At 47.3% G+C, this 16,059-nt stretch overlaps 1 protein-coding gene and 1 long non-coding RNA gene across 8 annotated transcripts in view; one reads left to right on the plus strand and one right to left on the minus strand.

Annotated features, from left to right (window-relative positions):
* Positions 1–3,229, plus strand: LOC116924323. The gene is made up of 3 exons (XR_004394915.2): positions 1–533; positions 1,146–1,836; positions 1,942–3,229. It is a non-coding gene; the product is annotated as an uncharacterized LOC116924323 (long non-coding RNA).
* LOC116924320 (sodium channel protein 60E) overlaps positions 3,032–16,059 on the minus strand; it is a 26,388-nt gene continuing 13,360 nt past the window's right edge. For 5 of the 7 annotated variants that reach the window (XM_045174798.1, XM_045174794.1, XM_045174796.1 and 2 more), the window contains 18 exons: positions 15,591–15,799; positions 13,375–13,595; positions 11,915–12,095; positions 11,492–11,569; positions 11,103–11,382; positions 9,465–11,003; positions 9,147–9,317; positions 8,701–9,006; positions 8,476–8,601; positions 7,293–8,393; positions 6,965–7,231; positions 6,702–6,893; positions 6,291–6,579; positions 6,019–6,212; positions 5,210–5,905; positions 4,972–5,111; positions 4,439–4,841; positions 3,032–4,350 (listed from right to left, as the gene is read on the minus strand). In XM_045174798.1, coding sequence (XP_045030733.1) covers positions 4,063–4,350; positions 4,439–4,841; positions 4,972–5,111; positions 5,210–5,905; positions 6,019–6,212; positions 6,291–6,579; positions 6,702–6,893; positions 6,965–7,231; positions 7,293–8,393; positions 8,476–8,601; positions 8,701–9,006; positions 9,147–9,317; positions 9,465–11,003; positions 11,103–11,382; positions 11,492–11,569; positions 11,915–12,095; positions 13,375–13,595; positions 15,591–15,799 — 6,681 coding nt within the window. In that variant the 3' untranslated portion in view covers positions 3,032–4,062. The remainder of the gene's footprint in view (positions 4,351–4,438; positions 4,842–4,971; positions 5,112–5,209; positions 5,906–6,018; positions 6,213–6,290; positions 6,580–6,701; positions 6,894–6,964; positions 7,232–7,292; positions 8,394–8,475; positions 8,602–8,700; positions 9,007–9,146; positions 9,318–9,464; positions 11,004–11,102; positions 11,383–11,491; positions 11,570–11,914; positions 12,096–13,374; positions 13,596–15,590; positions 15,800–16,059) is intronic. The other 2 variants (XM_045174795.1, XM_045174800.1) reach the window with 2 other exon arrangements.

Here is a 16,059-nt window from a genome sequence, read left to right on the forward strand (position 1 = left end):
AATCAGGGCAGTTTATTTCCACGAAAATTTCACAGTTTCTCTTTAACGAGCTGTAATCTTATGCATAATCTTGTTAGGTCTCATCACGAGACGCATGCAGGCCATTTTCGAAATAATTATCAGTCACTTCTAAATGGTTCCTATGACAACAACATTACAAGTCATGGACATTGATAATAGTGCTAGTGTTGTAACAACAGAGTGATTAAAATTATAATCATTTAAAAACGGATCGTTATTAGTGTTGAAAATCAAGGACAAGGAGAAAAAGTTGTTTTCTTTCTCGGTGCCATTTACAACCAATAGGTGGCAGCACTGTTCCTTTCCAATTAAAAAATTCCGATGTCGTAAATTGGCCTGAACGTGTGAGCAAGTTTGGGTTCTAGTTTTGATATGAACGTTCATTCGGAATCGGAACTAGGAAAATGATAGATAATAAAACCATAAAAAATTATTGATTCGTAGTTAAAACGTATTCGGCACACAAATGGATGTTGGTGTGAAAATGGCAGGTTTTCCTGACTTGAGAACAGGTAAGAGGTCATTTTGTTTCTAGCAAATGTACGTTTTAACTTAAGGTATGGACGAAATTGTTTTTCTCGTGTGATTGAAGGTGAATTGTCACGAATAATATAGTAATGAAGGGTCCAATAAAGTCTGCCTTGGCAAATCCAACTGATAAAAAAGTAGCATTCAAGTTTTAATGGCTTACACATCGACGGTCGTCTGCATGGTATTTCAAATGCCGAACAGTTCGGTAAATACCAACATTGCAAAATCATGTGTCATTGTTTCACAACAGGCCAAATCTATGTAGGGAAACAAGTTAAGCTCTATTACAGTGATACCTCTTTCCAATTTAAACAAAAAATGTGTTGCAATTAACGGGCATGTGTAGCAGTCTTACACGTTCCTGCACCTGTTGCTTTAGCTTATACAAGGATTTGTTTATACTTTGTATGGTATCTATGATAAAGTTGTGTTATCTGGTAGACTGAGTGACGTAACCATAATGACTCACGCTTCGTGACCATATCATTCGTTTTTGCGTGACTTTAAACAAATTAGGGCTGAATTCGTGTGAGAAAGAAATTGTACTATCCGGATTCACGATACATGTGTTTTTTTTTTCGTTTTTCTTTTAGTAGGTGTTACAATCAAGAGGTGGCAGCTGGCGTTCGCAACGTTTCGTAAACAATAGCTCGAAACCATCAACAAGAAAAGAAAATATATGTACTATATCTTTCCGAATAGCGTGATCCACCGATATCCGCATGATGTCGAGCGATGAATACCGACTGCAATCCCGACATTAGCATGCCAAGAGCAAACCGAATAATGCCGTTGACCTTAATTGGAGGACCGATGCAGTCGAAAACATTCTAAAAATGGCTGATGAAAATATTGATCAGATGTATCGTGTAAATAAGACACACACACACACACACACAAAGAGATTGAAAAGTAATATCGCCTTGGCCAACTGACGTCGTTTTATGCTACAATAACATCGCTTTTGTAAGAGCTACAAACGAATACCTACGTTCATATGAGAAGAAGTAGAAGAAGCCATAAGACCTTGACGACAATTGCTGTCTGCGAAGTGAAACTTTGAAAGAAAAAAGGGGACAAAAAATCGTATGGAAGAGGCACGTCTGCTGGTCGCTTTACTGCAACAACCTCATTAGCTCAAGAGCATATGGGCTCGAGGGCTATTTTTCAGCTTTTTTTGTGTTTGTTACGTCGCCAGCAGACGCTATTTGGGATTGCGGTTTAAACTGGTGGCGGCATTCGACGGAAAGAACAATTCACACCGCTTTCGAAACGGCTTGTACAGTAAGTCTGCTGCAGACTATTACGTACGACGAAAAAAGCTCGCCATTTTGTTCAAAACAAAAATCTCTATTTTGATACATGTTTTTTTGTGTGTATTATTTCCAGCGAAAAACAAATGCGAGCGTAAAAACTGATGATCAGTGCAGCTGCTTTGAACTTGACTTTGGCAGATTGCGTCAGAAGAGAATATCAAAGAGTTGCTGTTTGTCGCCAACAGCCGACAACAATAATGGCTTTCACGTTCGCCTTTGTGTGCAGCAGAGACAGGTGCGTCATGGAGACTCTTGAGGATTGCTGCCGCACATGTTAGGTCGTGCTACATCCAGCTGGTCCTAATGAAGATCAAGAACGAAAGCAAATTGGCTACATATTGCGTGCATGCCACGTAACCATCAGCGAACACGTCCGGGTCATCGTCTTTTTGGCCGCCTACTCATCTGAGAAAAAATCAGCTCAATATTTCAAGTCCCGATGGACACTGTGGGGGGACAGGACGTTTTTCCGTGCTTGTTACATCATTCGGCTGATGCTTTTACATCATATGGCATAGTGGCCTTCTTGGTTAAACAAACTGCACAGTCAACTGGCATGGGAAGAAAGAGCGACCGCAGTTTTGCAGAGCCATTTTGGAAAGAAAAAACAAAACAAAAACGGCCGAGTATTTCCCCATTCGCAGACCGCGCAGCCTTTTTGTTGTTGCGTCTTTGCTTATGTGCTAGGAAAATGACAAGTTACATCACCGGGAAATGATCACGCAGGCATGCAGAATATCGGTGATATTGGATACGTGCAAAAGAGCGTAGGCAGACACTTTGCTTGTAAATCGCATCGTTCAGCAGCTTGCCTATGGTGTTGTAAAATAAATGTCGTGAAGTAAAAAGGCGGCAATTTCGAATACTGATGACAACCTTGGTGGCTATTATAGTCTGCGTCTTGAATAATGGATGCATCCAAGCAAGAGAACCTCCGTCAATCTACTTTTGATAGGCTGCCTTGATTGCCTGATTTTTAATCGCTTTATCCGTTGATTCTGTTCATGGTTCTCAAGATGCGCTATCCAGCAAGTCATAAAACGACGAAGACGATCGTCAAAGTCTTCCGCATTTTATAATGTGATGCACGAAAAATGTAAGGGAGGAAAAAAAGAAAAAAACTAGAATTCAAATAAAATAAAGTCAGAAACAAGAAAAACAACTCACGATGCGCAAAGGCCTACGATTGTATTGATTTCCTCCCGGGCTCGCGCAGCAGCAGCAGTAACACACGTACACAAATAGATACACTCAAGTACAACACAAGTATCATCATTTAGTGTGTTGAGACGTTTTTTTTTTATTATTATTTTATTTTTTTTGTTGTTGGAATATTTCACCTAGAAATAACAAGAACAACATCAACAAGCAAATGTTTTATCGCCCGGCAAATTTTCATCTAATCCCAAAACAAAGAAAAACATGATTATTAAGCAATCGGTTTATATTGATTGATTGATTGACTGCTGCTGCCCAACGATGTATCGTGTTACTCTATAAATGTATACTGTGTTGATCTGGAAATCTTTTTCTTAAAAGATTGGAAGTTTTTTTGTTTTAAATTCATCATGTCAACACACGCGCGCACATACACACACACAAATGAACAGTGACGACCCTAAAGCAAAAACGTTCCATTGGCGTGTCTTAAATCTTAGATTTAATATTCGTTATTTTTTTTTCTCCCTTCGTTCGCCGTCAGAATCAGACTGAAAATTGCCGATAGAATGTAAAGATAAGAGTGGATTAGATTAGAGAGAGAAAAAAAAAAAGTGTATGTAGATGTTGATGGTGAAGTAGAGAATTATTTATATATCTATATAGGTAGAATTTGAAGATGAGCTATATAGTTAATTTGAGGAAAATGAAAAGGGAATCAATTGAGATAAATCGAAAGAGATAAAAGACGGAATGAAAAAAAAAGGGAAGAAGAGGAGAAGAGAATGAAAATGTGATTTTCACCATTCGGACAACAATCGTACTGTACATTGGAGATATAGAATATAACGAATTGTCCTATATTATTAACGATTAGTTTACACATTAGAATAAACTATTCTGAGGAAAGGGGTCCGAAAATTGTTTTTAAATTGAACTATTACATTTTGTTTGTTTTTTTAAATCCGTTTTTTTGTTGCTATTTTTTGTCAACAGATGTCTACACGCCATCCTACATTCTCGTTACTCAACACATTTACATATTCAAATCGGAATCTAAACTGGCGGCTGTTAATTTCACTATCACATCAGATCGCTGCTGTGGGGGCGATAGGAACGGCCCGCCATTGTCGCCAGTCGTCGACGACGAAGACGACGACTGAGGTGGAAAGACTTCGCCGTGGCGCAACGTCATGCCACCGTCTGCGTGATTGTCGGGCGGACTGGCTGCCATCGCCAACGAAGCGCGCCGGTTGCCGCAACTCGTCGTCTGGCCGTTGCTCTGCGGCTGGTGATTTTGACCATTTGAACATTCGTTGTGAACCTTTTCGTGCCGGTATCCATTGCCGTTTCAAACGATCAAATCAAATTGAGAAATGGAACAAGCGGCGGAAGGAAAGAGGACATTGTACCTGCGCAGAGACGACCATCGTTCCCAGCGACCAAATGCTGGACCGTCTGGAGCCGGGCACCAAAACGTCGAGTAAAGTGCTGTGAGGGCGACTCTTTGGCGGATGAGCACCGGACCCTAAGCGACGACGGGTGGAATTCTGGCGCGACGCTTGGCCGCCACCGGATGCGACCGATCCAATGGGACTGGGAGAATCGCCGTACCGACTGCTACTCTGGCGACTCAGTCCGCCTCCGCCCAGGTAAGTGTGGAAGAGGCTCGACATGCGGTTGAGGACGGAGCGCAGCGACAGGCGATCCGGTTCGTACGCAAAAGAGGAATCGGTCGAATCGATGGAGAACGAAGTTTGCGTTTGAACGTGGCCGCGCATCTCTTCCATCCTCTTCCTGGCCAGCAACTTGCGTCTTTTTTGTTTTTGTTTGTTTGTTTTTTTTTTGTGGGGGAAGGGGGGAGGGAAAGGGGAGGTAAATGAAAGAGTTGCGATGTTAAGACAAGTTACTACAAACTAACGGCCATGCAAATAAAAATTGTTACCTTAGGAAAAGTTGATAGGCCCTTTGGATGACGCGGGCGGCAGTGTCCCGCTGTTTCCATTTGGCCGTTGACGAAACAATTTCCAATTCTCGTCGGTTGGGGAATTGCTTTTTGAATTTCTCGTCCATTTGTTCTTGAAGCTACAAAAAAACCAAAAAAAAAAACAAGTTGAACTTCCATTTTGAACGTACACAAAAAAATGAACAAATGGCAGCAGAAGAAGAAGAAGAAAACGAACCTTGCGGAAATGTTCCGTGTCTTCGACGTCGCCCAGAACGCGACGCGTGAGAGCGTGAAGGATGTCGAGGCAGTGGAGGCGGTCACCGCTGGCGATCAAAATGTCCAAATTGACGAGTGCCGCCATATTGGGCCGAGAAATGCCCAGCGGCGGATCGAGACTGGCCACGAAATCCGACAGCTCACCGAAGGCGATAAATTGCGTGGCATAAGGATCGAATCGCGACCACTTGGCGTAGAAACGTTCGAGGTCCTCCTCGCCCAATCCGAGCTCCTCCTCGTGATGGGCCTGGTTGAAATTCTCCAACAGCACGGCGATGTACATGTTGATGACGATCATGGACGAGAGGACGATGAACGAGACGAGATAAAGCGTGGCCAGGATGGGACTGCCGCAGTTGCCGTACGGCAAGTTATGGTAGGTGATGTCGCAATAGGGCGGCTGGATGAGCAACGGGTTGAGGATGTCGTTCCATCCGGCGCCCGTCATCAGCCGGAAGAGCAGCAACATGCTGCGTCCGAACGTCTCGAAATTGACCATCTCGTTGATGGCCCCCGAATGGGTGACGTGACCAAACAAGGCCATGCCTATGATGGCGTAGATGAAGGTGATGAGGGCCAGCAGGGCGCCAATGTTGAACAAGGCCGGTAAGGAGACGATCAAGGCAAACAGAAGTTTGCGGATGCCTTTGGCTGCCTTCAAGATGGCCGTGTGCAGCGTAACAAGTGATGGATCGTTAGACGACAACAACGAATGGACGCATGGCACCTAAGAGCCCAGCCGTGCAATAAAAAATGGCCTACAAGTACCTTGACGAGACGAAGAACGCGCCCGAGCCGGAAGACGCGGACGACTCGCAACAAGGTCGGCGAGATGGGGAACTCGTTGAGAACGTCCTCCATTATGAGGCCGACGACCGAGCACGAGACCAGGCACAAATCGAACAAATTCCACGGCAGCGTGAAGTAATGATGACGTAGTCCAATCATCTTGACAACGGCCTCTGCGCGATTGTCGCACACGCATTTAATATTAGAGTAGAATGAATACATTGAGAAGGCAAAGATGATAACGTCCGTACCCAGGGCGAACATGGTGGTGAAAAGGGCGTTGCACAACTCCAAAATGAAGGTAAAGACGGGCGGTTGGCCGTAGTGTTCCACACCCATGACGACCATGTTGAGGAAGATCATGATGAAGATGGCGATCTCGAACCGCCTCGACATGGCGATGTCGTAAAAGAGGGCCAAATAAGGATTCATGGGGCGTCGAATCATCTTTCGAGGTTTCTTGCGTCCCAGCTTCTTCATGGCCGTGTAGTAGTGCTTCTGGCTCTCCGTCAGGAACATTTCCAGCACTCCGCCTTCGTACTGGTTTCATTGTGATCAGAATTAGAGCGTGTCGTAATTAATAATCAGGGAAAACGTCAAACGTCTAAACGTCAAACCTCAAGCGTCAAACGTCTAAACGTCAAATGAAAATCAAACCCTACTCGTTTCTTGAGCATGTTGAAGTTGTCGATGATGACGCCGATGAAGAGGTTGAGCGTGAAGAAGGCGCCGCACACGATGAAGACGACGAAATAGAGATACGCCCACAAATTGGCTTCGTACGACGGCTGCAAATCGACTCCGCGCACGTCCACCGCATCCGCCATGATTTCCATCCAACCCTCAAACGTCGCCTTTATTTATTTACAACAAACAAAACGGCACGTTTAAATAGCACCCAACGCAAGCAAACAGAAAAACTGACCACTTGGAAAAGAGCCAGATAGGCGTGGCCGACGTGGTCAAAGTGAATGGGCGAATTTGTCCACGTCAAGTTGCGGCTCAAACAGTCCACCTTGGTATCGATCAGTTGTGGCGAATAGCGTTCCCCTGTTTCGTCATCGATGCACTTGTAGAACTTGCCGCCAAACAGCTGCACGCCCAAGATGGAAAAGACGAGCCAAAAGACGAGACAGACGAGCAGCACGTTGAAGATGGCCGGAATGGCGAACATGAGCGCGTTGACGACAATCTTTGGCCATTGAAAACGACTGAAATATACAAGACATCCATTTTAAAAATAAAAGCAGTACCTTCATGCCTTGCCATCGAGAAATGGCCCGAAGTGGTCGAAGGGCTCGCAACGTCCTCAACGACCTGAGGGCCGACAAGTTGGCCGAGTCCTCGACAGCCACGCTAATGACCGACACCGTGACGATGACGAAATCCAGGGCCGTCCACACCGATGAAAAGTAGTACTTGAGACCGAGTGCGAACCACTTGATGATCATCTCGAGGGCGAAAAGAATGGCGAACGCCATATTGGTCCAGCGCAAGATGTTCATCAAGTACGGATTCTGCTCCAAATAAATGTCCTCGAAGCAAAGGGTGATGCTCGAGCCGAAAATCAGGATGAGGATCGACCACTCGAAGGCCGGGTGTTTGACCACCCGGAGGAGGGCCGTGCGCCCGGCGACCCAGCGTCGGCACAACGGTGTGGCCAGCCAACTGCAGCCAGGATTGCGCCAGCAGCAGCAGCACTTGTCGTGAAACGACGACGGGATGCAGTCGGGAGGCTCTTCCGGCATCTCCTCCTGACCGGACAACACGATCGAATGCGTGTCTTCTCGCGCCAATTTGGCCGCTTCGATAGGTGGCACCACCTCCAAGACGGTCGGAATCAAAATGCTCCAATCGGCGATGTTATCCGCACCGCTACGGTGGTGGTGGTGGTGGTGGTGGTGGTGCGGTTCGTGAACGATCGGCTCCTGAAACTCGACCTCGTCGGCGTCTTTCTGCGTTTCCTGCACAACGAACGGCGGCTGCTGCGATCCGCTGGCCTCCAATTTCGTTTCAGACGGCCAAACGGCGCGTTGCTGTTGATGCTCGGCAGAGCCGTAGACGGATCGCAGCTGGACACTGACGCTGTCGTCGAAACTGCAAGCCAGACTGACGGCTCCTGCGGCCGCGCTTCGAGCTCTCGACGGCGAAACGTTGATGTTGGCATTGGGGGTGGCCAGCCTATTGTGGGCCAGGGCGACGCAGCTGGGTGACCGACTGGCCAGCTGGATGCGTTTGCTGGCCACGCTCTCGCTGCGTTCGAACGAGTTCAAATTGACCAGCGTCCGAGTGGCTTTGGCGATCGTGCGGATCTTTCTCAGTCCTTCGACCAGTTTGGAATCTTCGTTGATTTCCTGAATCCATTCCATTCACATCGGCCCCCCATTAGATATTATTATTATTATGTAATAATATAATTGATATAAAGAGACTTGCCTCTTTGCGTGACTTGAGCTCCTCGCAGCTGAAGCTGTTGAGTAACAAGGCCAAGAAGAGATTAAGCACCAGAAAATTGCCCATGACTAGGGCCGGCAGGAAGATGGAGAAGCAAATCTCAGAGCCCTGGGCAGATATGCAATAACAAAGTGAACAATTAATTCTTTTAGAAAACAAAAACAAAAAAAAACGAATGAAAAGTTGGCAGACAAAAGATGTCAGCACATGTACATATTTTCTCTCGGCTCGCATGCAATCCCAGAGCGGTTCGGCCCATTCCCCGCAAAGGATGCGGAAGATCATCATGAACGAATGGAAGAAATCCTTGAAATTCCAACGCGGAACGGGATCGGGGTAGAAATTCTCTGGCGTGTAGTCGCGTCCGAAGAGTTGCATCCCAATGACGGCAAAAATGTAGACGACGATGGCCAATACAAAAGTCAAATTGGCCAGGGCTCCCAGTGACGACAGGATGATGGAGAGCAAGACTCTCATTGTGGTCCACGATTGAGCCAAACGCAGCACTCGCATCTATTTGTTTAACGCCGAAAACATAGGAAAGTGAACAACAACTGGCTGACGCAATGGCGCCTTAGAGGAGGTGGCGCGTCCAAAATAGACAACCCAAAAAAAAAAAGGAAAGGAAAATGAAAAAAAGAGGAGACACTGACCAATCGCATGCCACGCAGGACAGAAAGGCCGTTAACAATTTCCAGGCCAAGATCAACGAGCGAGGCAAGGACGATCACAAAGTCAAAGACATTCCAGCCGTTGCGGAAGAAATCCGTGCCCAGGGCGCCCATCTTGAGTATACACTCGGTCGTGAAAACCGAAGTGAAAACCTGTGCGAGCCAACCGATAGAGAAAACAAAACGAGAAACGAAACAAAACGAGAAACAGCACAAACAAAAAGAAAAAAACAAAACAATCGAGCAATTGATTTTCAGAGGGCCTGATAATGGAACACGTGGTGGAAATCGTTTGTTTACCTTGTTGCCCACGTCGAGGACGTGTTTGACGTCGGGACTCATGCCGTGATGCTCGGCCGCCAGGAAGGCCGTGTTCAAAACGATACTGATCGTGATGACAAAGTCGATCCAGGGGCTCTGAATGACGCGCTGCAGAATGGAGCGCAAGGTTCGCAACCAGGTCAGGTAACATTCCAAACTGAAGATGGCCGGCTCGTCTGGACGTGCGCCGTTCTGCTCACCGATTGGCGGCGCCTCCTGATGGCCAAGATGATTCATCCGGTGATTGTGATTGCCTTTCGATGATTTCTGATAACTTTGTCTGCGCTTCAGCCATCGATCGTCCGTCTCCGTTGCCTCCGTCCCGTGCTGGTGGTGGTGGTGGCGGCCTGACGACGTCGAAGACGAACACGACGGATCGTTGCTCGGCTGTCTCGACTTTTGCAAGCGTCTCTCCTCTTTGCCCTTGCGTTTCGAATCGTCCACTTTGGCAGCCGTCAGCACCTGCTGCTGGCTGCCTCCGATCAAAACACCGGCGCTGTTGACGCTCAAATCGTGGGCCGAATCGCACGCCGACAGCCTCGTCATCGAGTCGAAACCCAACGAGAATCTCTTGTCGGGATCACACGCCCGTTTGTAGGAAAGGCGACGAGGATCGGAGCCGTTGCTAGGCAACGACGCCGCTTTATCTGTCGTCGCCGGCGATCGGCCACTGCGCTCCATGAGGCCGCCTTCGAGCGTGGCCAGGTCGCAGGCCGGCTGACTGCCGATGCTCTCCGTCAAGCTCGAATAGTTTTGCGAAATGCTCTTGTTGGTCGTGTAGGTGCGCCGCTTAAAGACGACCGAGCTCGGGTAGCTGGGCGCCCGTGACGTCTCTGACGAGTAGCCGACGTCCGTGTTGAACGAGCTGGCGAAATGGGTCGACTGGAACAGGACGCAGCCATCCGCTAAAGGGTCAATGTCGCAATGTTTGATCGGGTTCACATTGGCCGCGTCGTAAACGCAATTTTGTTGTTGTTGTTGTTGTTGTTGTTGAGGAGGGGGACAGTTGAATTGGGTCATGTCCAGGTTGAAACTCATCGGTTCTTCTTCTTCTTCTTCTTTGGCTACCGTCGTCACGACTGCAGGCCGCCGCCGCCGCTCGTTGGGTGTCGTTTTGACCTTGGCCACCTCCATGAGCGGCGGCGGCGGCGGCGTCGTTGCGGTCTGATGGACCGAGATGACGAGCGGAGGGCCATCACCTGATGCTGCGTCCAATTTATGGCAAGACACTTCCCGTTTGGCGGCTTCCAATTTGGCAGCTTCGCTTTTGGCCAAGGCCCAGACCAAGTCGGCCACGTGAGGATGTTGTCGGGGAGGCGATTGGTCGTCTTCATCCATCATGCCGGAGATGCCCGACAGATGATTCCGATTGGCCAGCATCCTGGCATCCATCCTGGCTTTCTTTTGTCGCGCCTGGTCCGCGTGGTGTCCCTTTTCGAGCAAGACGAGCGGCAACTTGCCCGGATCGAAGCTGAACGTCGACTCTTCTCGGTAGTCGGTCAGCGTCTTGATTTTCTCCTGCAATTTCGCACCGGTTTTCGGCCATCCGTCGAATTAATTCGATTTCTTTCCTTTTATTTTATTGTGTGTGTGTGTGTGTGTGTGTGGCTGACTCACCTGATTGTTGGATCCCGCTTCATCGTCGTAGCTCATGGCGACGACGGCCAGCATCAGGTTGATGAGGTAAAAGGCGCCAAAAAAGACGACAATCATGAAGAAGACGATCGTGTACGGCCCGCAAACGGCCAACACCATGTTGTAAATGTTCTCCCAATAGTCGAGCGTGATCAGTTGAAAAGTGGTCAGCATCGACCACGGAAACGTGTCGAAATTGGTGTAACCAAAGTTGGGATTATTGCCCAAGCCGGGCAAACAGACGTGGTCGCTCGGGCAGTGCCTGTGTCCACATGCCAAAAAAGAAAGAAAAAAAAGGGGACGCTTTGAAGTGGCCGTAGCTGAAGTAAAAGAAGAAGAAGAAAAAGAAGATGAAAAGTGGGGGGACTTACCAAGTGCCCGTCAGGTTACCGCACAAACGAAAACTGCCCGTTTCTTCCCTGAGCCAGTTTTCTTCCTCCCGGATCCATCTGATGTAGTAGATCAAAGTTAAATTGCATTAGCGCCCGTCGCAATAGTCTGCGTGCACTGCATACGAGCATACGACTAGAATGTGACGGGCACAGCGCTACGTAACGCGCAATCTTGATTGACATTTGAATCGACGGCCTCTTTCGTCAATCACCATATTATGAATAGGCAATCGGCAAGAAAGGCGTCAACTTTAACAACTGGCAAAAGAGATTTAGCCTTCAATTGTGCCAGCCCTTTCTCTGATTTTTGGGGCCGCACGTCAACGCTTGCTGACTGCAACGTAAAGAGCGACAAAGAAAAACAAAAAAACAAAACAAAAAAAAAAAGGCTGAATCATTTACGTGTGCCAGTTGAGTTGGGTGGCATTGGGGTCCCAGTGGCGGATGCATTTGTTTCGTAACTCGCCCATAAACACTTGCAGGGCGAAGAGGGCCAGGACGCTGAGGCAAAAGACGATCAGCATCATGACTTCCATTAACTGGCGCATGGCTTTGAGCAAAGCGTTGATGATGGTGCGTAAACCTATTCAGCCAATCCAACAAATGCACATCAATAACGTTCGACTTTTTGTCAACTGGTCGCCTCATCGATCGATACCCAATGACATTTGCCCTGCCCGCTATTTCGTTTATCACGCCCTATTTTTATATGCCACATCAAAATGGCTAAATAAATAGGCGCCTCGCAATCACCGAAAATCACGAAAAGAATTTTCAAACCTGAACGTCTAACCGCATCGAAAAGCCGAGTAGCTTTTTTTTCGATTGTTATTGCCAGCACTGGCGGCATTGCGGTTTTTCACTCGCGACACTCGTTTGATCTTTGATTCGATTGTTATTCCGTGCTGCACGCCGACCGTTCCCTCTCCCCCCCACCCCCGGTTTTTTTGACGGACTTTCACGATGTGGTGAAGGATTGGACGGAAAATCCCAGGGCTTTATTCGCCTTTTCTCCTCGTTCGTTTCGTGGGAACAATTGCACACACGACCAGAGATCCTATTCAAACACAACGTGGCAACTCTGGTGCCTTTGCTCCATTTCTTTTTCCAGTTTTGAAGCGTTTCGTTTAATTTCATTATCTCCGACGTCCTCCTCAGATTTTCTCCCACTCGTCTCTTTCGTCTTCTTCCTGGAAGAGAAGCAGAAAAAAAAAAAAGAAACAGCCGCCGCCTCCGCATTGAACGTATCAGCTGAAAATTGAAACAAAAGAAAACGATGGATAGATGGAAGAAAGGCCGGATCAACTGTGTTTCTCGGGATTTCAACCAAACGAACGGGGGGAAAAAGAAAACCCGCGTCTGATTGCAGAAGCGACTCGGACTAAGACAAAAGAAGAAGACGACGATGAAAAGGATTTCAGTCAAGAAAAAGATTGACGATCCGATATCTTGACTATCCGACTGACGTAATCGAGTCCAACTTGATTGTCAATTCTTTGATGCGGAATAAGAAGAGCACAGCAATCTATCCTATATATAAACATGCAAGTGTGTCGCTGGTCGACTCTCACAATCAATGGCTCGCCAAAGTTGTACGTGGAGCCGAGTCCGATGGCTCGTTGCGATAAGAAAGAGACTTATTGGATAGTGCGCGGCCGGCCGGCCGGCCGGCAGAAGAAGAAGAACAACAACAACAAAATGCAACGCTAAAGCAATTGATTCGTTTTCTCGTTAGGTGTCCATTATGACTCTGTTCCACTCTGGTTGCGCGGTTAATGTGAATGTTTCGAGGTGATGGTTGACCACACTTATCATCGAAATAGATCGAATCTGATTGACAATGAATTCAAATAGAAACATACCTGGGATGATGGAAACGGTTTTGAGTGCGCGGAGTACGCGGAAGGTTCGCAATCCGGCGAGATTGCCGATCTCGACGGCCAATGTGGCGTAGCCGGACAGAATGACGACAAAGTCCAGCCAATTCCAAGGGCTGCGCAAATACGTCAGACGGTCCAGAACGAGGCCTTTGGCTACGGCTTTGATCACCATTTCGCACGAGTAAATGCCGAGGAACACGTACCTACAAATAGCAGCAGCAACAACAACAACAACAATTGAATCATCCGTTGCCATTCCAATTAGTTCAAGTGTCTATATGCAAATGGGCTGACGTCATCTTGAACAAACAGACGGGCAGTTAAGAATGAGAATCAAACAGATCGATCCGCATTTCCCAACCTCCTCCTGTTTCTTCTTCGAAACATACGCGATATGAAAAAGGACAAGCGACAGGGCACTATGTGGAAGTGGCACGACGCATTGCTGGGCATAGTTCGACCTGGCGTTCATCTTTCATTTTCCTCATTGAGTTGCTATCCAAGTTAATCTAGCGCTCAAGTCTAACACGACCATCAATTTGGCGATAGGTAATGGCAAACATCGACAGAAATGCGCTAGAAATAGGAAATCGCAGCTGCACACTGTCTAAAGACGGTGGGCTCCGAAGGGTTAAAGGCTCGAGTGTTGCAGCGCTGCTTGGTGGGCCGCCTACGGACAGTTAAATCAATACTATAGACATTTCCATTACGGATAGCTATAGAGCGTACACGCTGCACCCCCCACCAACACTAGCAGCGCGTATAGCTTTGCGAACGAGGCCACCAAACAATTCCAATTGGCGAACGGCAGATTGTTGACGGAAGCACACCATCGGAATGTGCGCATCGCAATCTTTGTTTTGGCAATGAATTCGATTTCGGGAGCGGGCCAGCGCGCTGACGTTGCACTCGGCTTCCTCCCGCACGGCCAACCGTCAAAACTTTCTCCACGTTAGACGCGCTTGGCCATTTGCTCTCTTTTGTTCTGTCACGGCCCCGGTATTTTTAAGGAGGAGGCAAAGAGGGCCACACAACGAAAGAGAGAACACAGCATACGGACACAAACGTGCAATCAATGCAGCTCTTCTCCGTTTCAAATCGTTGCTGCTTCGAACCTGTCAGTCTATCTAGGTATATATACGTATATATTTACACAGTGGCACAAGCAAGGGAAACAAAAGGCAAACAATATGACATGGGAGTAGGAAAAATAAACGAGATTCATCGTGTCGAATCATCTTCAGTCAGACTGGAATTTAAAAGGCGTGCCAAACAGCCACTGGCTAGAAATCCTTAAAGTCCTATCGCTAACCGACTACTCCATTTACTGCACAATTGAGTTAATCATAAGCTTCAATTATTTCATTGTTGTTCACGTTGTGTTCGGTCAACCCAATTTATCAATTATGTTCATCGTCCATGACTACGACATGCATCCCCATAGGGCAGCTGTCAGATGTGGTAGATGGCGTTGACAAACATGAAAACTGAAAAGGCCTTTTTTTTGTGTGTGTTGAAAACTAGAAACAATGACGCAAGTAAAGTGGCCAAAACGAGCAGCAACACACACGTGGATGCTTGCGGAGCAGATGGCAATAAGGACAATTTGAGCATTAAATTTGGCTCAAAATTGTTGCTGCTACTGCCAAGTATAATACGCGTATTATTTCGACTCTGTTGGAGTGCCCACCGTGCACCATTTCTGCATGTTTCGCCCTCTTGTTCTCTCTTCTCTCTTCCCTCTCTCGTATATTAATAATGAATGCACGTTGCCGCTTGTTTGCAGCCAAAAAGAGCTTCACGGCTCGTTGTAATCCACTTCCAGCTCGCCCCCCTTTTTTTTCCCCCTTTCCTCCTCCCTTTTTCTTCACTTCTTTTGTACATATTAGATCGCTGGCTGGCAAAGGCCGATACCCTGCAGGCTGCAACGCTTGGCTTTTTGACCTTTCTCTTTGCTTTTTCTCTTATTCCTCTAATCTTCTTCTTTTTGATCGGAGAGAGATTGTTTTTTCTCGCTCTCTTTTCTCCGACTCACGTAGACACGTAGCAGTCGTGCACTTTCGCTCCCTGTCGTGATCCAAATCACGGGCGTCGAAAAAGTGAGGCGGAAGGAAGCGCGATGAATGATTAAATTGATTGACCAAAGGTTGGAAAAGAAAGAAAGGGCGGGGATAAAAAGAGGAAAGGAGAGAACTTACTCGGCCTGTTCGACGGGTTCCGTCATGGCGAGGAAGATGCAGTTGAGCAGGATGGTCGTCATGACGACGTAGTCAAAATACGGATGCGTCGACAAGTAGATGGCGATGCGTCGCAGCGGATTCCACGGCGAAAACAAGAAACACGAACGCGAAGCTGAAAAGCGGTGGATGTAATTCTTGCGGAATCGATTAGACACCACCACGAACGTCTGCAAAAGTTTCATCATCGAAAACCACAATTAAGAAATGATTGTCAGATTTACGGCAGCAACACACACATTCATTAGCCCTGCGCCCAGTCTAACATCGACCGGCTCTACAAATTTAGGCGTATCCGTATCGAAATTGACCTAGATGTACAAAATAGACGGATGGCTATCTATCGGCAGCCCCCCCCCAAAAAAAAAGGAAAAGGGGAAAAAGATGTAACAAGAATGTCCCGCATTGCAGTAGGAGCGCCTGCAACAGC

Source organism: Daphnia magna, linkage group LG6 (genome assembly GCF_020631705.1).
Source record: "Daphnia magna isolate NIES linkage group LG6, ASM2063170v1.1, whole genome shotgun sequence".
NCBI classification, from domain to species: domain Eukaryota; kingdom Metazoa; phylum Arthropoda; class Branchiopoda; order Diplostraca; family Daphniidae; genus Daphnia; species Daphnia magna.